Source organism: Oncorhynchus keta, chromosome 36 (genome assembly GCF_023373465.1).
Source record: "Oncorhynchus keta strain PuntledgeMale-10-30-2019 chromosome 36, Oket_V2, whole genome shotgun sequence".
Lineage (NCBI taxonomy): Eukaryota > Metazoa > Chordata > Actinopteri > Salmoniformes > Salmonidae > Oncorhynchus > Oncorhynchus keta.
Window position 1 is genome coordinate 11,584,058 of NC_068456.1, and position 21,582 is coordinate 11,605,639.

At 41.9% G+C, this 21,582-nt stretch overlaps 1 protein-coding gene across 5 annotated transcripts in view; it reads left to right on the top strand.

The window, feature by feature from the left end:
• The first annotated feature begins 1,494 nt into the window (after window positions 1–1,494).
• The window catches only part of slc2a15a (solute carrier family 2 member 15a), a 21,878-nt gene continuing 1,790 nt past the window's right edge, over window positions 1,495–21,582 (top strand). The window contains exons 1-13 of one of the 5 annotated variants that reach the window (XM_035754152.2): window positions 1,495–1,912; window positions 5,989–6,051; window positions 6,252–6,350; window positions 12,133–12,293; window positions 13,268–13,392; window positions 13,666–13,811; window positions 14,151–14,283; window positions 14,505–14,692; window positions 15,563–15,673; window positions 16,079–16,180; window positions 16,613–16,688; window positions 18,542–18,669; window positions 18,794–19,135. In XM_035754152.2, the coding sequence (XP_035610045.1) occupies window positions 1,868–1,912; window positions 5,989–6,051; window positions 6,252–6,350; window positions 12,133–12,293; window positions 13,268–13,392; window positions 13,666–13,811; window positions 14,151–14,283; window positions 14,505–14,692; window positions 15,563–15,673; window positions 16,079–16,180; window positions 16,613–16,688; window positions 18,542–18,669; window positions 18,794–18,850 (1,434 nt within the window). In that variant the 5' untranslated portion in view covers window positions 1,495–1,867 and the 3' untranslated portion in view covers window positions 18,851–19,135. Of the gene's footprint in view, window positions 1,913–5,925; window positions 6,052–6,251; window positions 6,351–12,132; window positions 12,294–13,267; window positions 13,393–13,665; window positions 13,812–14,150; window positions 14,284–14,504; window positions 14,693–15,562; window positions 15,674–16,078; window positions 16,181–16,612; window positions 16,689–18,541; window positions 18,670–18,793; window positions 19,136–19,162; window positions 19,941–21,582 lie in introns of those variants that run through there. The other 4 variants (XM_035754150.2, XM_035754149.2, XM_035754154.2 and 1 more) reach the window with 4 other exon arrangements.

The window sequence follows — 21,582 nt, forward strand, 5'->3', positions numbered from 1 at the left end:
CACAAAATAGATGTCCTAACCGACTTGCCAAAACTATAGTTTGTTAACAAGAAATTTGTGGAGAGGTTGAAAAATGTGTTTTAATAACTAACATAAGTGCATGTAAACTTCCGACTTCAACTGTACATGACATCAGTGTAAACCATTTAAAACAAGACCTTGTATCAAGAACAAGATACAACTAGCTGAAACGGGCCACCTACGATTCCCCACATGGCAGATTCTTGTCATTGTCTGCTAGCTATCTGGACATTCAGAATCACAAGACCTGGCCTTCTGCTCCATTGTAACAAGCACATCATTTTCGCGACCTTGTCTGCTAACCCGTTGTGAAAAGCAGTTCATTTTGCATATGTATTCAAAGTAAAATACTTATTTGGTGCAGTGAACAAGTGACTGTGAATTTGTTTGTTATACTCAGTCAATTGGAAATGTGCTAAGACTTTTGAAACATTAGCCAGTTTGATTATCTGTTTATCTGCTGTTTTTATCTCAATATCAAATCATTTCTGGTTAACTATTAAGTACAAACTATTAAGATTGTTTTCATTTAAAATGTTAAAAAATAAACAAATAGCTTCTTAGCTACTTATCTAGCAAGAACTTTGCTTTGACTGTCTGAGAGGGGAGGGGATAACTGAAAACCAGCTGTTATTGGCTGAGAGGTTTGGAACTCTCTTTGTTATTGGTCTATTAAATAATTTCCCGCCTGGTGAGGCAGGCCAAAACTCCATCCCATCCAAAGCAGGCTGTTAAGGCAGTCTTTTCAAACAGCTCATACACTTAAAGAGCATTATCATTTTCACAATTTCACTGTATTATTCCAACTTCGTAGTGTGGAGATATATATATATATAAAACACAGGAAAATCACGTTTTACATCAAAGTGATAAAAAAAACTATATTCCAAGTTAATAATTTGACTTCCAAGTCTCATAAATAACATTTCCGTTCCATCTCTATTGCTATTTCTCTACTGTATTGCAAAGTTTTTGCTAAGTTTTTTTTATATTAGGAGAAATAGGTCAGTATTTACATATAATTCAAAATGAGATATTCAGGTTTTTCCTGGAAATTACATAAATATCTCATCAAGCAAGACATGTTTCCTATGGAATGTGATCTATTAGTGTGACTGTTATTTGGCCTACGTAGTAATGGGCATGTGGCTTTTTTTTTCTTTTGGAAAAGTTTTATTTTCACAATTGCTTTTAAAAACAGCTCTTACATTAATTTCATCATTTATACACATAAAACGGCAACAAAGCATAAAACACGGCATTTGAATTTTACATTTAAATTTGTTAAAAGTACATGTTAAAACCAATGACAACAACTATAAATAAAAGTACTTTCTTTGTAAAAACATCAAATCTGTAAATTATAACATAGTTAGGCCTAGTGCAGGAGACAAGAGGCTTATCAGTTTTGAGTGCTGTCCTCATGCTTGTCAGCTAGGCTACTGTAACTCACGGTTTGGCCTATAAGTAGCCTCCTCCCTCCTCTCCCAGTCTGCTGTAGTACTCGGGCTTTGTAAATTCACTTAGCTAATTGATTTCAGCATGTCTTCCTCTAGGCATCACGTTGTTCGCCATCATGTGATGACACTGGTCTCAAGCCTACTTGTTAACCAGAACTGAGGGCATCACTACCCTAAGGAGAGGGCCGAGACGCTATAGATTAACAAAAAGGCGACCCTATAACCTGCAACTGCGTGTTTTTTTTTAGTCTCAACTATGACCACGCCTGTCTTCTCAAAATGAGTTTTGCTGTGATACCGGTAGCTTTAAGAAAAACGTAGGTCAAGCATCGTTATTTTTCCACCGCCGAAAGTTAAAGAGGAAATATTTAACGAAAGATTCATAAATGGCTGAAGAAGTTTTAATAACGCCACCAGGGAAAATAACGTCGGTAAGATTTTCAAGTTTGTTTTTGTAAATGACCTGCTATTCTGTTTGATTTTGATATTCCATTCAGTTCACATTCTTTACCTGCATCCTATCTTGGATGCAATATTTTATTTATAAACTTGTTATAAACAATGTTCCATATTTACTGTAGCGACCCTGTGTTTATAAGCGCGGCATCGACTGCTCCAAAAGCATGTTCAAGTGGCAGAGTCGAAACCCGCGCATATAAACACAGGGTCGCGCCACACTATTTTGAATTCAAATATGCCTGAGATATTGACATCTGTAAATGGACATTGCTCTGTACGAACATAGCGATAGGCTAGATGCACCTAAACTTGTCTTTATTTTACATAGTAACGTTAGAACCCATATTATGACTGACAAGTCAATACTTTATCTTTAAACATCATGCCTCTGTCCTCAGAAGAGGAGGTGAGCACTCATTACATGTCACAAGACAATGTCTAATCTACACAACCTTTCTCACGTGTGTGCGGTAGGCAAGTGACTGCATCTGACCACTTAGTGCCCAAATTAAGTTCCCTGACCTGACCTGGGTGAAGTCCACCTCCATCGTGCAATGCGTTCCACTGGTTCTGGACCAGAGTACAGTCACACTTCCTGACTGCTGATTAAACATTACTATTCTATTCTGAACTGTGTGGCTTGAGCCCCTATGCTTTCTCCTATCCATTCCACTTCATCACTTGTTAGAAAGCATTTCAACTAATCTTAGTCCCCTTGAGGTTATTATAGTTAGAAAGGTAATATATGCATGCAGTTGAAGTCGGAAGTTTACATACACTTAGGTTAGAGTCATTAAAACAAGTTTTTCAACCACTCCACATATTTCTTGTTAACAAACTATAGTTTTGGCAAGTCTTTTGGGACATCTATTTTGTGCATGACACAAGTCATTTTCCCCAAAATGGTTATAATTCACTGAATCACAATTCCAGTGAGTCAGAAGTTTACATACACTAAGTTGACTGTGCCTTTAAACAACTTGGATATTTCCAGAAAATGATGTCATGGCTTTAGAAGCTTCTGAAAGGCTAATTGACATAGATTTAGCGGTGTACCTGAATATGTATTTCAAGGCCCACCTTCAAACTCAGTGCCTCTTTGCTTGACATCATGGGAAAATCAAAGGAAATCAGCCAAGACCTCAGAAAAAAATTGTAGACCTCCACAAGTCTGGTTCATCCTTGGGAGCAATTTCCAAACGCCTGAAGGTACCACGTTCATCTGTACAAGCAATAGTATGCAAGTATAAACACTATGGGACCACGCAGCCGTCATACCTTTGAGGAAAGAGACGCGTTTTGTCTCCTAGAGATGAACGTACTTTGGTGCGAAAAGTGCAAATCAATCCCAGAACAACAGCAAAGGAAACAGGTACAAAAGTATCTATATCCACAGTAAAACAAGTCCTATATCGACATAACCTGAAAGGCCGCTCAGCAAGGAAGAACCCACTCCTCCAAAACCTCCATTAAAAAAAGCCAGACTATGGTTTGCAACTGCACATAGGGACAAAGGAAATGTCCTCTGGTATGATGAAACAAAAAAATAACTGTTTGGCCATAATGACCATTGTTATGTTTGGAGGAAAAAGGGGGAGGCTTGCAAGCCGAAGAAAACCATCACAACCGTGAAGCACGGGTGTGGCAGCATCATGTTGTGGGGGTGCATTGCTGCAGGAGGGACTTGTGCACTTCACAAAATAGGTGGCATCATGAAGATGGAAAATTATGTGGATATATTGAAGAAACATCTCAAGACATCAGTCCTCAGGAAGTTAAAGCTTGGTTGCAAATGGGTCTTCCAAAAGGACAATGACCCCAAGCATACTTCCAAAGTTGTGGCAAAATGGCTGAAGGACAACAAAGTCAAGGTATTGGAGTGGCCATCACAAATCCCTGACCTTAATTCAATAGAAAATGTGTGGGCAGAACTGAAAAGGCATGTGCCTGCAAGGAGGCTGTAACGTTCTGACCTTTATTTCCTTTGTTTTGTCTTTATTTAGTATGGTCAGGGCGTGAGTTGGGGTGGGCAGTCTATGTGTGTTTTTCTATGTTGGGGTTTTGAGTTCAGCCTAGTATGGTTCTCAATCAGAGGCAGGTGTCATTAGTTGTCTCTGATTGAGAATCATACTTAGGTAGCCTGGGTTTCACTTTTGAGTTGTGGGTGTTTTGTTTCCGTGTGAGTGTTTGTTGCCACACGGTACTGTTTTGGTCTTCGTTCATGTTTATTGTTTTGTATTTCATAGTGTTCAGTTTATGTCTTAAAATAAACGTTATGGACACTTACCACGCTGCGCATTGGTCCTCCGATCCTTCTCACTTCTCCTCCTCAGAAGAGGAGGAAGAATGCCGTTACAGAGGCCTACAAACCTGACTCCGTTACACCAGCTCTGTCAGGAGGAAATTCACCCAACTTATTGTGGGAAGCTTGTGGAAGGCTATCCAAAACGTTTGACCCAAGTTAAACAATTTATAGGCAATGCTACCAAGTGTATGTAAACTTCTGACCCACTGGGAATGTGATGAAAGAAATAAAAGCTGAAAGAAATCATTCTCTCTACTATTATTCTGACATTTCACATTCTTAAAATAAAGTGGTCATAATAACTTCCCTAAACCAGGGAATTTTTACTAGGATTAAATGTCAGGAATTGTGAAAAACTGAGTTTAAATCTATTTGGCTAAGGTGTATGTAAACTTCTGACTTCAACTGTAGGATGGGCATCTGGCCCTAATTTCTGACTAATGCAAACTGGTTTAAGAGCATTTCATATTATACTCTACGTAAATCTGATACTCTCCATTAGTATAATACAATATATTTCGTATGGTATGTATTCATTTGTGGATATTCATCATCCATTTCGGATTATATATTACGAATTACAATTCATATAATGTGTTACAAATTTACAAAATGTACAATATGTTAAGAATTTGGAAAAAGTATGATGTGTTACGAATTCCAGTTTGTTGTGGCTAATGTTAGCTAGGCAGTTAGGTGGCTAATGCTAATGTTAGCTAGCTGACAATCGTTAGCTAGGCTAGGGGTTAGGGTTAAGGTTAGGAGTTAGGTTTAAAGAGTTATGGTTAGGGGAAGGGTTAGCTAAAAGCGTTAAGGTTAGGGGAAAGGTTAGCTAACATGCTAAGTAATTGCAAAGTAGCTAAACAGTTTTAAGTAGTTGAAAAGTTGCTAATTAGCTAAATGCTAAAGTTGTCCGTGAAGAGATTTGAACACTCAACCTTTAGGTTGGTAGACGTAACGTTCTGTCTTACATTCGTAGAGAAAAAAAATGCTATCTAGAACCTAAAAGGGTTCTTCGGCAGTCCCCATTGGAGAACCCTTTGAATAACCCTTTTTGGTTCTGGGTAGAACCCTTTTGGATTTCTTACATGGAACCCAAAGAGGTTCTACCTGGAACCAAAAATGGTTCTACCTAGAACCAAAACAAGTTTTCGTATGGGGACAGTGGAAGAACCGTTTTGGAACCCTTTTTTACGAAGAGTTTATGTAACCGTACCAAACATAACATATCATACTAATTTACTTTTACTATGATATGTCTAGTCTATGAAACCAGGCTGAGGAATATCATGTATATGGGAATTTCCACATGAGATTGGCCCAAATATATTCATGGTGTTTTGTAGCTTCCTGAAGTAAAATCAATATCCCAGTAATGATCATCACTGTATACAAGTGGGGACATTTGGCCTGTCCTCAAATGGAAAAAGGCTATTTTAGGCGTAAGGTTTAGGGTTAGAATATAAGGTTAGGGGTTAAGGTTAGACGTTGAGTTAGGGATTAATGAAAAAAGGATTTTGAAAAGGAACCAATTGTTTGTCCCCAAAAAGTCCTCACACGTATAGTAATACCCTGTTGTGTGTGTGTGTGTGTGTGTGTGTGTGTGTGTGTGTGTGTGTGTGTGTGTGTGTGTGTGTGTGTGTGTGTGTGTGTGTGTGTGTGTGTGTGTGGATTCTCCAGATTCTCCACCAGATACAGTCACATAATTAACATGTTAAGGGTTAATGTGGCTTATACCAACAGTTCCTCAGACCCATGGATTCCTCCAAACTAAAGGCCATAGAAGAGATGAATGAGAGCCCAACAGTAAAGACAACTTTGACTGTCATTCATATTCACACAAATCTTAAACCTTTGACTGTAAATGGCAGAACAAATGAACTCCTCAAGAGCAAAGGCTGGAGTACAAACCAAATAATAAAACATTAGATGTTGGTTTATGACAAGTTTACTGTACACATTTTCTCCGAGATAATCTCCCTTTATCCCTTTCTCTCTCTCTGCAGCACCTGACCTCATCTCTGTTGGCAGTAGCGTTCCTCACCTCATTTGGGAGCTCCATGCTCTATGGCTACAACCTGGCAGTGGTCAACTCCCCTGCAGTGGTAAGTCCATTGAACTACACTCATATTATCTGCATTGTACATTCCATACTTTCCTGTATTGAATACTCTGCCACGGCCAACTCCTAACTTGTGGAACCCGGAATCTCCCCCAAATCATGTATTGTTGATGTAAACAGAGATTGGGCGCGATTGTTGAAGTTACATTTAAATTCAATTTACTTTCACCGGTCTACACTATTGACTATGTGACTATGGACTGTGTCCCACGGACATCAATTTGATTTATGTTTGAATTATGAGTATACATCTCACATACAGTATACAGTGCATTTGGGAAGTATTCAGACCCTTTTCCACATTTTGTTACGTTACAGCCTTATCCTAAAATGGGTCATGTCAATTTTTTTCCTCATCAATCTACACACAATTTAAAAAAACAAAATAACAAAGTGAAAACAGGATTTTAGAAATGTTTGCAAATGTATTAAAAATAAAAAACATAAATACCTTATTTTCATAAGTATTCAGACCCTTTGCTATGAGACTCGACATTGAGCTCAGGTGCATCCTGTTTCCATTGATCATCCTTGAGATGTTTCTAGAACTTGATTGGAGTTCACATGTGGTAAATTCAATTGATTGGACATGATTTGGAAAGGCACACATCTGTCTATATAAGGTCCTACATTTAACAGTGCATGTCAGAGTAAAAACCAAGCCATGAGGTCGAAGGAATTGCCCGTAGAGCTCCGAGACAGGATTGTGTCGAGGCACAGGTCTGGTGAAGGTTACCAAAACATTTCTCCAGCATTGAAGGTCCCCAAGAACACAGTGGCTTCCATCATTCTAACATGGAAGAAGTTTGGAACCACCAATACTCTTCCTAGAGCTGGCTGCCCGGCCAAGCTGAGCAAGAGAAGGGCTCCAGAGTTCTTTGGTGGAAATGGGAGAACCTTCCAGAAGGACAACCATCTCTGCAGCACTCCACCAATCAGGCCATTATGGTAGAGTGGCCAGACGGAAGCCACTCCTTAATAAAAGGTAAATGACAGCCTACTTGGAGTGGGCCAAAAGCCACCTAAAAACTCTCAGACCATGATTAACAAGATTCTCTGGTCTGATTAAACCAAGATTGAACTATTTTCAGTGGCAGGGACTGGGAGACCATTCAGGGTCGAGGGAAAGATGAACGGCGCAAAGTACAGAGAGATCCTTGATGAAAACCTGCTCCAGAGTGCTCAGGACCTCAGACTGGGGCCAAGGTTCGCCTTCCAACAGGACAACGACCCTAAGCACACAGCCAACAAAACGTAGGAGTGGCTTAGTCTCTGAATGTCCTTGAGTTAGCTAGAGCCCGCACTTGAACCCGATCGAACATCTCTGGAGAGACCTGAACATAGCTTTGCAGTGACGCTCCCCCATCCAACTTAACAGACTTTGAGAGGATCTGCAGAGAAGTATAGGTGAAACTCCCCAAATAAAGATGTGCCAAGCTTGTAGCGTCATACCCAAGAAGACTCAAGGCTTTAATTGCTGCCAAAGTGGCTTCAACAAGTACTGACTAAAGGGTCTGAATTCGTATGAAAATGTTATATTTCAGTTTTTTATTTTTAATAAACTTGCAAAAAACGTATTAAAACCTGTTTTTGCTTTGTCATTATGGGCTATTGTGTGTAGATTATTGAGGGGAAAGATACATCCATTTAGAATACAGCTGTAACGTAACAAAATGCGGAAAAAGTCAAGGGGTCTGAATACTTACCGAATGCACTGTATCTTTTACACTCTTACCCTCATGTACATCAGAGTGAGACCCCCAATGCTGTATCTAATACTGCTCACCATGATGAGTCCATGCTTTCACACAAAAAATGTGAAAGTCTGAGGCTTAGCCTACATTTTAACACTGATAGTTAAAATGAAAATGATTTGTCAGTGTGAGGTAGTTTAAACTGTGTGTGCATCTGTGAAAGGTTTGTTGTCACCAGGAATGTGGATTGAATGAGGAACCAGGCTGCTCTTTATCAGAAGGAATGCAGTTGAGGCCATGCAGTTGGAAGGACTGTAGAACCAATCTCTCCGAAGCTAATGCCAAATATATCCTACAGCATAAGATAATGCTAACTGCATTCTTCAGCCCAAAGCTAATGCTAATTGTATCCCACAGCTATAGGGTCACTGTTGGGGTCATTGGGTATTGTGTCTTTGTCCCTTTAGCCCGATTACAGGCCACTGGTTACCAGTGTTGACTGTTGGGGTTTGGGCTTGCTTTATATTCTTGTTTCAATTGGTGGTGGCTGGTGCAGTATTTGCTAAGACATAATACTAGGTAAATAGCAGGGCTGTCAAATATGATTTACATTAATTTAAATGTACAAATATTTGTTATTTTACTTTGAAAGTAGTCTATGGACAAGGAGTGGCTGCAACCCATACTGTTCTTTTTTAAACTAGCCGCTAGAAACATTTAGCGAGATTATAATTTGTGGATCAATTCCCATGTACAGTACCAGTCAAAAGTTTGGACACACCTGTCACGACTTCCGCCGAAGTCGGTTCCTCTCCTTGTTCGGGCGGCGTTCGGCGATCGACGTCACCGGCTTTCTAGCCATTGCCGCTCCATTTTTCATATGTCCATTTGTTTTGTCTTGTTCCATACACACCTGCTTTTCATTCCCCAATCAATCTACATGTATTTAGTCCTCTGTTCCCCATCATGTCTTTGTGTGTAAGTGTTTATTGTTACGTGATTATTTTGTCAGGTGCTGCACTTTTGTTTTAGACCGTGTTTGTGGCACTAGTATGTTTTTTAGGCTGTCATTGTTGACCGGTATGAACATGCGTCTGTTTAATATACTCCGCTCTCCTGCACTTGACTTCACCTCCCATATACACACCTAACAACACCTACTCAATCAAGGGTTTTTCTTTATTTTTACTATTTTCTACATTGTAGAATAATAGTGAAGACATCAAAATTACGAAATAACACATATGGAATCATGTAGTAACCAAAAAAGTGTTACAAAGACACAGAGGTTGGAACCAAATATCTCAAAAGAAAGATTTCCACTGGTCTAATGTCCATTGCTTGTGTTTCTTGGCCCAAGCAAGTCTCTTCTTCTTATTGCTGTTCTTTAGTAGTTGTTTCTTTGCAGCAATTCGACCATGAAGGCCTGATTCACCCAGTGTCCTCTGAGCAGTTGATGTTGAGATGTGTCTGTTACTTGAACTCTGTGAAGCATTTATTTGGGGTGCAATTTCTGAGGCTGATAACTCTAATGAACTTATCCTCTGCAGCAGACTGCTTTTCCTGTGGCGGTCCTCATGAGTGCCAGTTTCATCATAGCGCTTGATGGTTTTGTCTGGATTAACTGACCTTCATGTCTCTAAGTAATGATGGACTGTCATTTCTCTTTGCTCATTTGAGCTGTTCTTGCCATAACATGGACTTGGTATTTGACCAAATATGGCTATCTTCTGTATACCACCCTTACCTTATCACAACACAACTGATTGGCTCAAATGCATTAAGAAGGAAAGAAATGACACAAATGTACTTTTAACAAGGCACACCTCTTAATTGAAATTCATTCCAGGTGACTACCTCATGAAGCTGGTTGAGGGAATGCCAAGAGTGTGAAAAGCTTTCATCAGGGCAAAGGGTGGCTACATTGAAGAATCTCAATTATAAAATATATTTTGATTTGTTTAACACTTTTTTTGGTTACTACATGATTCCATGTGTGTTATTTCATAGTTTTGATGTCTTCACTGTTATTCTACAATTTCGAAAATAGTACAAATTTAAGAAAACCCTTGAATGAGTAGGTGTGTCCAAACGTTTGACTGGTACCGTAAGTCAATCTTATGTTGAAATTGCATGCTGTTCTACATCGGGTTCCTATGTTTTAACACCCATCAGAACACTCTGGTACACTTTTCAGGAAGTAGGCAGTGTACCGTAATTACAATTTGACCATGTGTTTTTTTAATTGCAGTTCAATTACCAAATCGCTCTCTAGTGGCTCATGGGTGGAATGTTATTCAAATGTTTCATAATTCCCTAAATAATAATCAGGTTTCTATGTCAACCGGTTTTGTTATATTTCAGACTTCTGTGATGCACATTGAGTGTATAAAAAAATGTAAGACACCTGCTCTTTCCATGACATAGACTGACCAGGTGAATCCAGGTACAAGCTATGATCCTTTATTAATGTCACTGGTTAAAGAAGGATTTTTAAGCCTTGAGACAATTGAGACATGTATCGTGTATGTGTACCATTCAGAGGGTGAATGAAGCACACCAGTTTGGGGGGTGGGGGGGTTGCAACCCAATATTAGGAAGGTGTTCTTTACGTATGTTTTGTACACTCAGTGTATATAAAGTGTATTATTGGGATGCAAACTCAAAATGTAATACATTTCAACTCTATATCTGACATGATACAAGTGTCTTCTTATTTGAAGACTATTACCATGTGTATTACCATGTACTTCTTCCCAAAGTAAATTTGTGTAAGACTACTGTCATGTTTGTCGTATGAATTGGACCAAGGCGCAGCATTGTATGCGTACATTCTTATTTTATTTAGCAAATGAGCACTGAACAAACTAACCAAAATAACAAACCGTGAAGCTCTACAAACGAGTGCTGACAGGCAACTACACATAGACAAGAACCCACAAACACAAAAGGGAAAATGGATAACTAAATATGATCCCCAATCAGAGACAACGATAAACAGCTGCCTCTGATTGGGAACCATATAAGGCCACCATAGACATACAAATACCTAGACCTACAAAACCCTAGACATACAAAAACCCTAGACAATACAAAAACTAGCATACCCACCCTCGTCACACCCTGACCTAACCAAAATATAAAGAAAACAGAGCGTGACAACTACCAAGAAAGACTCTGTGTGACCCTGATTTAGACCACTGCAGTAAAATGTTAGGTTAACAGCTGGACTGTAAAGTGAAGCTTAGCCAACAGTTGTCCATTCCAATTCTATAGTTGGAACTGTAGAGATGGTTGGAACACTGCTTTAATATCTGCTCAAGTGAACTGTGAAATAGAGCATGACCAGAATGTTTCTGTTTGTATGTTTGAAATACACTAAGGTCTGATTACTATCATCAGAACACGCACACACACACACACACAGTGCAAGTTCTCTTCATTTCTCACCGTTCCTCGCCTGAGTCTGTGAGTGGTTGAATTGATCCTGAATTGGCCACACTGTAGATTAAGAGGTTAATTAAGTTTTTTTTTTAAAGGACATAGCAGTGGAATTTAATTAGTCCTGGTCTGTGACCTGAAAATGCCAGGGATAGAGGAGAAGCATGGGCCACATGACAAGGACTCCCAGTTTGGTTGTGATTCTGCATTCCCCTCTATAGGCTCTCATTGGCCAGATAGCGATGGATTAAATGTAAGTGGGGCAGTCTCATTGACATTGGCATTTTGGGAATGTAAGAATGATAGTTATATAGTGTTTTGTACAGTTTGATGCTGGTAACACATTGAGGTCTTAGTCACATTATGTAACACATTGTGTGGTGTATGGCATACTGTGTGTCATACAGTCATTTGAATTGTGTCGCACCAAGTTTATGTGATAACACCTCTTTGCCCCTCTCAATTTAATTCTACTCAATGAGCTCTATTGGCATGATAGGTATCTTACACTGGCAAAGCAAGAGCACAGGAACACATTAAATAAATCATAGTGATTAACAGTAGTAATACTGTTTTCTCCCTGCTTTGTTTCTCTCGCTCTCTCTCTCCCTGTTTCACTCTCCCCCACAGTACATTAAGGACTTCTACAACAGGACGTCAGTGAGCCGTAATGGTACGGGGCTGGATGAGGAGGCTCTGACCCTCATGTACTCTCTCACCGTGTCTGTCTTTGCCATTGGGGGTCTACTGGGATCCCTCATGGTGGGCATGCTCGTCACCAGGTTCGGCAGGTGAGACCCTTACACGCTCCCCATACGCACACTCCCTGTGACACACACTCCTATACAGGTTTTTCACAATATGCTCTGCTCCCCATTCGAGTCAGTGTTCATCTGTAAAGATTTGGAAAGTTCTGTCCTTTGAAGACCTTTGTTTTGGTTTAGGCCAATGCCTGAGACCTCCAGACACTGTGGCTGCAGGGTGGCTGTTGGCCAGTTGACATGAACAGCCTCAGAGACACAGTGCAGCATCTGGACTGGAGCTCTGGGCACTGCCACCCTGCCTGGCTTTCTGAGCTAGTCACACACACACACACACACACACACATACACATACACATACACATACACATACACATACACATACACATACACACAGACACAGACACAGACACAGACACAGACACACACAGCAGACACCACACATCTATCACCCACACACACACACACACACACACACACACACAATGTTAGAGCAGCACCCTCATCTATCACCCCTGGGTGACCTTCTGCTACCCAATGTGCTACACTTGTTCTGTTCCCTCTGCCCTTTAAAGTGCACACTCTCTGTCCCCTATACCCTTTGGAGTGTAGTCAGTGCGATCTCTCTCCCCTCTTGCCAGCCCTCTAAAGAGTGTTTTGTATTCAGTGCAGGCTTAGATCTCATTTATCTAAAGGACTCACGTGATCTGACTGGACATTTACATGCAAATGAAAGAGAACAATTTACGAGCCCAGTTATGAGCTGATCATTTTCATCACCCAACGGTGTTTTATCGGCGATCAGAACTCAAAACGCCCTCCCTGACTGTATATCAGGGGGAGACTTTACTATTCTATGTCATAGAAGTAATGAAGGTGTACCTGCTATTGCCTATGGTCCACATGCTTTTATGCACAGCTTCATACATTGGTACATTAATTAGCTAGTTCTGATAATCCACACATTTTAATGGTGGATGTGTTGTGTGTTGTTGTGCGTGTAGGAAAGGCACAGTGGTGAACTCGACGGTATTGGTGTTCATCGCTGGATCTCTCATGGGCTTCAGCAGGATCTGTGGCTCTCCAGAGATGGTCATCTTTGGCCGCTTCGTCACAGGGATCCACTCAGGTACAAACACATCAGCGTGCCCACTCAGTGAGAAGGGTAAGGTTCAGGGTTGAGAGTTAGAGTTAAGGTTATAGGATAAGGGTCAAGGTTCAGGAATGGGTCACTGTTTAATCAGCCAGGAATGTATACATACGGTATAAACGTGGCACGGTAGCTGGGCAAAGTTGTGAATGTAGCAATAACAAGAGAGTGAATGTTTGCTCACTGTTGTGTCTTATCTTGATTTTTGGTCGGTGAAAAAAATGTCCACGTCGTCATCGTTGTGTTGTGTAGGTATCTCTCTGAGCGTGGTGCCCATGTACCTGGGGGAGATAGCTCCTAAGAACCTGCGTGGTTTCCTGGGGCTCGTGCCCAGCCTCTTCATTTGTGCTGGGGTCTTCTCGGCCCAGATCCTGGGTCTACACGAAATTCTGGGGAAGGTACGCCAAATACCATTTCCAGGAAAAGCTTTACACTTGCCGTTCATAAGTTTAGAGATGGATTCATTTTCAATGGTTTGCGTGTTGCATTTTTGGGGTTATGTGTGTACTGCACAGGAGGTTGGTGGCACCTTAATTGGGGAGGACGGGCTCGTGGTAATGGATGGAGTGGAGTTGAATGGTATCAAATACAAACACATGGTTTCCACGTGTTTGATGCCATTCCATTTGCTCCGTTCCAGCCATTATTATGAGCCGTCCTCCCCTCAGCAGCCTCCACTGGTGTACAGCTGTACATCATGTAGGTGATGATTGTGAGTCGTTTTCTCATGTTTACAGGAGGATCACTGGCCCCTGTTTCTCTCTCTGGTGGTGATACCCACCTTCATTCAGCTGATGCTGTTGCCATGGTTTCCGGAGAGCCCACGATACCTGCTGATTGAGAAGCACAATGTCCACGCCACCATTATAGGTCAGCATGCTAGACGACACCATTGAGACGGGGACACATACTTAGTGTGTGAATAATGTAACCTCAGGGCTATGCTTATTTCCTGTGGCAACGTTGTCAATTCGAAACTGTTTAGTTAACCATCAATGACAAAGTTCAAGTCATATTTCATTTTCATTTGATGCAAACGCATTGTCATTGCCTGTTTCAAGTGTAACGTCCTGTTTTATTTCCTACCTCAGCGTTGAAGTGGTACCGGGCCAAGTGTAACATCCAGTCAGAGATCGAGGAGATGCAGGAGGAGCAGCGCTCTCTGTCGTCGGTGGAGACCGTGTCGGTATGGCGACTTATACTGGACCCTTTGGTGCGCTGGCAGCTGCTCAGTGTGGTGGTCATCAATATCGGCATGCAGCTCTCCGGTATAGACGCTGTAAGATTGCTCATCTGTTCGCTATGGTGCTCCTCTCCTTCTCATATCTCTCTATCCCTCTGTTACTCCTTTTTTAGCACTCCTCGCCCTATCTCTACCTCTCACTTTTCACCCGTTTTCACCCCTATCACACCCTGCTCATTCTCTGCCATTCGCATGTCCTTTCCTTACTTTCTCACCCTCTCTCTCTCTCTCCTACACTCCACCTCTTATCGCTCTCTCACCTTCTTCCCCCTCTCATCCATTACAGTCGGGCCCACTACACCGAGAGGCTCAGTTGAAAGGCAGAATGAATGATTCCTCATCTTTTATAAGCCTCATGTGATCATGTGGTGAAGAACCCAAAACTACGAGTCATCATTTAACAGCAATACGATTAGCTAAATCCCTTCCTGAATTATGCTACTGAGATGCATTAATTATTCAAATGATTACCAGGACACTGGGGCCAACAAGTGCACATTTTACCCATCAGAGCTGAACACATTAGCAGCCTCATCTCTGCAATGTATTTTTAGCAGCTAATTAGCTTTGGCAATCTATTTGAGGCAGCTTTGAAACACAGGTAGTGAGGATGAAGACGGTGGTGATGGTGATGAGGATGATGGTATCAGGCAGATACCAGAGGAGAGCTGTAGGCTAAGTGGAGGTGACCGGTGGCAAGCCTTGACACTGTTCTGTGACTGCAGCAGGAGAGAGGAGTGTGTTTAATGGGTGTGTAGACTTGTGTGTGTTGGTTTCTTACTACCTCCAACTCCTGATTTACCCCCCTGTCCACTGTTACTCTGTGCCCATGCTGTGCCACCTGTTCCAGGCTGTTCCACTTGTGCCCATGCCCCTCAAGCTCAAAAGTGTCTTTCTCTATTGTAGCTCTGGTTCTATACCAATGACATCTTTAGGAACGCGGGCATCCCAGACCCAGAGATCCAGTACACTACAGTGGGTACAGGAGCCATTGAGATCATTGCCGGCCTCATCGGGGTGAGTCTATGGAGGAGACATGGGATTGGTTGTAAGTTTGCCCTGTCATATTTTTCTCTTTTAACGGTTGTGTTATTCATGTTTTGTTGCTTTCTGTCTCTTTGTATCTTGTTGTACCTTCTTTCTCTCTCTCTCTCTCTCTCTCTCTCTCTCTCTCTCTCTCTCTCTCTCTCTCTCTCTGTCTCTGTCTCTCTCTCTGCCCCTTCTCTCTCTCTCTCTGTCTTTCTCTTTCTCTTTCTCTTTCTCTCTCTTTCTCTCTCTCTCTCTCTCTCTCTCTCTCTCTCTCTCTCTCTCTCTCTCTCTCTCTCTCTCTCTCTCTCTCTCTCTCTCTCTCTCTCTCTCTCTCTCTCTCTCTCTCTCTCTCTCTCTCTCTCTCTCTCTCTCTCTCTCTCTCTCTCTGTGTAGTGTTTTACCATAGAGAAACTGGGCAGGAGGCCTCTCATCATCGGGGGGTTTCTAGTCATGGGATTCTGCTGCGCTGGGATCACTCTCTCCCTCGTTCTACAGGTCTGTATTTGTGGTATGTGCGGGTGGGTGGGAGGTAGGGTGCACTGCATTTGTGTTTTTACTATATTAATTATATCCTTCTGATATGACAGAGAGTACTTTAGTATAGTTTATCAATCAATCAAATGCATTTTATAAAGCCATTTTCAGCAGTTGTCAGAAAGAGCTTTACAGATCCCCAGCCTGAAACCCCAAAGAGCAAGCAATGCAGAGGTGGGATCAGTGGCCAGGAAAAACTCCCGAGAAGGCAGGAACATGTAGGGAGAAACCTAGAGAGGAACCAGGCTCCGAGGGGTGGTCAGTCCTCTTCTGGCTGTGCCGGGTGGAGATTTAAGAGTGCATGCGGCCAACTGTAATAGAAATCTCCTTATGGAATATACTGACTCATTTAGGTCATGGCGTCTTGTGTCTTCCACTACACTATGCTTACAGGTTCACTTACCATTCATGCGTTATGTCAGTGTTGGATGCGTGGTCGGTATCATCGCTGGTTTCTGCATTGGGCCAGGTGAGCTGCATTCTTCTACTTACTCTATCTTACTCTTCTCCTCTCAGTTATGAATTTACTTTCCATTCATTTGAGCAGAGAGCACACATGCAGACACGCGCACACGCGCACACACACACACACATCCAAGCTTCATACAGGGATACACCAGGGTGTGTTGCCAGATTTGCTGGTTTCCCACCTCCTGGTGTGTATTGAAAGGGCGCCCTCTGGAGGTCAAAGTTGAGCGCTTGTTAATGCAGCTAATGGCCTTGATCTCACCTCCTGATTATCTGCCTGTGTGTGATGATGATAAAGTCTATATCCCCTCTAAGATAGACAAATGAGAGTGTGTTCTGTAGAGGGACGTATGTATGTACATACCCGACTACATCCCCCTCTGGTCCTTAGTGGATTGGCTCATTCTGTCTAGGATCCTGTCTTTAATTAGGCCTCATCACGCCTCATTGGTCAGAAAGGTGATGAATGCTGCCGCTCAACAGCAAATCAAGATGAATAATGAATCCGGGGCCTAACTCCTCATCAGTCGAAAAGTGTTATTCCTCCGCCACCCACAATGATGAGGCACGAATAATTATGCACAAATAAGGCAGCCTGGGCTCATGTTCATTCAAAGGGTCATTAGCAGTGTAGTAACACAAGGCGTTGCATATTCATCACTTGTGACCAAACGGGATTAGATCGCTTACTACCACATTACAATGGTAAACAATTGCTCAGGTGCCATCCAGAGCTGGGTTTAAATAGTTTGCCTGAACGTTTTCTTGTGCCTGCCTGGAGTACCAGATTGGCAGGTCGGGTTTACACTTTTGGGACTGTTCCATTCAAATCAAATCCAATTTATTTATATAGCCCTTCGTACATCAGCTGATATCTCAAAGTGCTGTACAGAAACCCAGCCTAAAACCCCAAACAGCAAGCAATTCAGGTGTAGAAGCACGGTGGCTAGGACAAACTCCCTAGAAAGGCCAAAACCTAGGAAGAAACCTAGAGAGGAACCAGGCTATGTGGGGTGGCCAGTCCTCTTCTGGCTGTGCCGGGTGGAGATTATAACAGAACATGGCCAAGATGTTCAAATGTTCATCAATGACCAGCATGGTCGAATAATAATAAGGCAGAACAGTTGAAAATGGAGCAGCAGCACAGCCAGGTGGACTGGGGACAGCAAGGAGTCATCATTGATTCCATTGCGCCAGGCAAGCTCAATCGCCAGGCAAGCTCAATCAAACGCAGCTAGCTTATGTATTTGAAAGATACTGTACCTAGGGCTGGTGCCATCCCCTACTGCGATTGTTGCCTTAAGCAGTTCATTTAACCCCTAAACTGCTACAGCGGTAATACTGTAAGGATGACCGTGTGCTGCTCCCAGCCTGGTGTGTGAATAGTGTGTCAGGGGTTTGGGTACTGTGACAGTAAAAATATAAATTGGAAGATTAACATTTTATTCAAGGGGACTTTTATTTTGAAAACTCTGTATGAATGCTGTTGAAGGTTGTTAGGAATAATACTGCAACACTCATGAAGGTGTTATGACTGATTTCATGAAGTTATTATGTATACCCCCTTCCTTACTTCCTGGATATGTAGCTACTGTAGATAAAGAGCTCTTCTTAAAGCCCCTGTATCACTCTACCTGTCAGTGTGTTTACATAGTCTGTGTTTGTATATGGGCTGAAATGATTGGTTTTGTGTGTGTGTGTGTGTGTGTGTGTGTGTGTGTGTGTGTGTGTGTGTGTGTGTGTGTGTGTGTGTGTGTGTGTGTGTGTGTGTGTGTGTGTGTGTGTGTGTGTGTGTGTGTGTGTGTGTGTGTGTGTGTGTGTGCAGTGTACTAACGGTCAGTGTATATATTGTAGCGGGTGTTCCTTTCCTGATAACGGCAGAGCTGTTTAAACAGTCTCACCGCCCAGCAGCCTACACTGTGGGAGGATCCCTCAACTGGATTTCCAACTTCACAGTCGGCTTCGTCTTCCCCTTCCTACAGGTAACCAACTGCCTCTGCTCTCACTTAATCTGTCCTCACTTCATATTGTCTCTGTCCTCACTTAATAATATGCCTTCTGCCCTCAATTAACTTGACCTGGCTGTGCCCCTACTTAACATGGCAGCATCAGGGTTGCTGGCATCAGAACTTCAGGTGCCACCTACTGCCGTTGTGCCCTTGAGCATGGCACTTAACCCCTAGCCTGCTCCAGGGGCTCTGCAGTGCAGCTGACACTGTGTTGCTTCCAGCCTTTCGTATATATGTGTGTTGCCCGGGGGTGGTATTCTACTTTGCCTGGCCTCAGCATGGCTCTGCTTCTTCCTGACATGGCTTTACTTGACATGGTGTCCACCCTCACTCAGCATGGCCAACGTCTTTGCTCCTCAGGACCAATGCCTTTGCAAAAAAACACAAATCAGGGCCAAGAACTATGGATATTAGAATCGAAACCCTGTGTCTGTCTGTCCATCCATCCCTCCCTCCCTGGTGTCAGATGTCCGCTGGGTCCTACTGCTACCTGGTGTTCTGCTGCGTGTGTCTGGCGGTGGCGGCCTTTGTGTTCTTCGTCATCCCCGAGACCAAGAACAAGACGTTCGTGGAGATCAGCCAGATGTTCGCCTCCAAGGAGGCGGTGCCAGAGACCCAGGGCCTGGGCCATCCCGACCAGCTCAAACTGAGGAAGATGAACGGATACGGAACCCTGGAGAATGGATCGCTGGAGTTTGACAGCTCCTCCTCCGTCCCCTGATAGTGGCTCTGAGAGAGAGGCTGGCTGCATTCCAAAACTCAGAAGTAGCTTTTGTTTTCTTCAGTATGACCATTGATAGGTAAAAAGCTGTATTGGCTGCCACAAAGAAATCATGGGAGGAGCAGGATACAATATCACGTCGTACTGATTTACTTTCAGATTCAGCTGTGATTTTGAGATCATGCAGTAACAGAGACATGCACACATACTGTAGGCACACGTAAATATACTGCACATATGCTTTCTTTTTGCCTGTTACCTTCCGATTCCAAATCAAGCCTTTGTTATTTTGCAGTCATTTAAAGGGTGTGTGGGTTATGTCAAGACTGACAGATCTGTACATTTTTCAAAAGGGTGTAGCTTGACGTGTTTTATACATACTGTATGGTTTTATCAAAAGCCAGAGTTTATTTTCTAATATATAACTGTATTTGAAATGTGTACATTCAAATATTTGATCAAAGTAATAACATGCAAAGCTTTATGATGTTTATGATCAATTATATACTTGTTTTCAGAGCAATCCTTTTTGTTGTCTAATACATCTCAGGAGAGACATTCACTTTGTTTCAGTCATTAGAATCTAACACAAAACATGATGTATGGTTTTTGAAAATTCACTTTTGGGGTTTGGGGTTGTTTGGGATATGTTACAACCAGTATTGTTTCAAGTGTTCTTGTGCAGCATATATAACTTCTCTGGCAAGCTCTGCAGATGTATAGCACATACCAGCTAACAACAAACGTTCCCACAACTTCAGAGAACACTCCATTAAGAGTCTCATTAGGTCACTAACTAATGTTTTCATAGGAATGTGCCCATGATGTGCAAGTAATGTTTCCAAGAGACCATCCCCTTAATGTAAAATTGAACTTACCCAGGAAGTGGTTACCATGTACTCAGAATTTACAATATTAATATTTTCGACATGTTTCATGGAAACAAGGGGAAATCCTACAGATGTATAGTTTGTATAGAAAATAGATGCGACAATTGCCTTTCATTAAAACTGTCTTGTGTCGATAAAAGCAGCTGGGCGTTATGACGTCACACCTGTAATAAAAATAAAAAGTGATTGAAGTGTTGCCATTGTACATTTAGGCAAATTGTGCATGAATAAATTGGCGACAGGTTGTATGTCCTTCTACCTATCGGGTTCACGTCTCAGCTAGCCCGCAAAAGTTCAGAATGGACGGAATGCAAGAATGGACTATTTTTTGCCATATTCTTATAATTATCATGTGCCAACGTTTCGCCACGGTCCGTAGTCTACTACAGTGAAACTTGCACTCCTGTAAATCTGAAATAATTGGATGGTAAAACTTGCATCCAGCCAACTATAAAAGCAAGGCGAAGCAATTCGGCCATTCTTGAAAGTCAGGACAATCCTTATCCTGCAAATAAACATTATTTTCATAGTTTAAACAATAGGCATTTATAATTAAATGTGGAGTGGAGGTTAATAGTTAATAAGAGTTGACATCACCTGCCCCGCGATTCGGCAATCAACATTTATTCGAAAACACCATCGTAATTTCCATCATAATTTATCACAATAACGAACATTTGACGAAAGACAATTCCACAACTGTCGAACATGTAAAAATGTTGTTTAGCTGGCGTTTTCATTACACATGTCGCATTGCTTTGGTCGAATACATCTGCCTACTAAGAAACTAACTTTAAATAGATCAGATAGGTGTGTTGTAACTGTTGCCAAATAATGACATTAACACATTTAGCTAAGAATGTGAGAGTATGATGACTCCCCTAGCAGGTCACACAAACCCAGGACATCAGCACCAATGACGAACGCCCTTCATCGCTTTGCCAATACGAAATGTCTCTAGGACATGTGCTTATTGGCTAGATCTGAAACAACTTGGTAGGTTAGGTGTAAGGTAATAGGATGAATGCACTTTAAAGTAAATATCAGCTCTGTTAAAAACAAACTCAAGAAAAACTATTGCCAACATGTGATTTGGGAGTATCATTGAAAAAGGTTAACATGCACCACCAACATTAAACAACTATACTGAAAGCGTTTAAATTGCTGAAATTAGTGGGCCTAAATCCAATCAATGCATGAGCACAGTCAGATTAACTGGTAGATGACATGGTAGCGTAGCAGAAAACTCAGACTACTGTAAATCAAGAGGTTGTG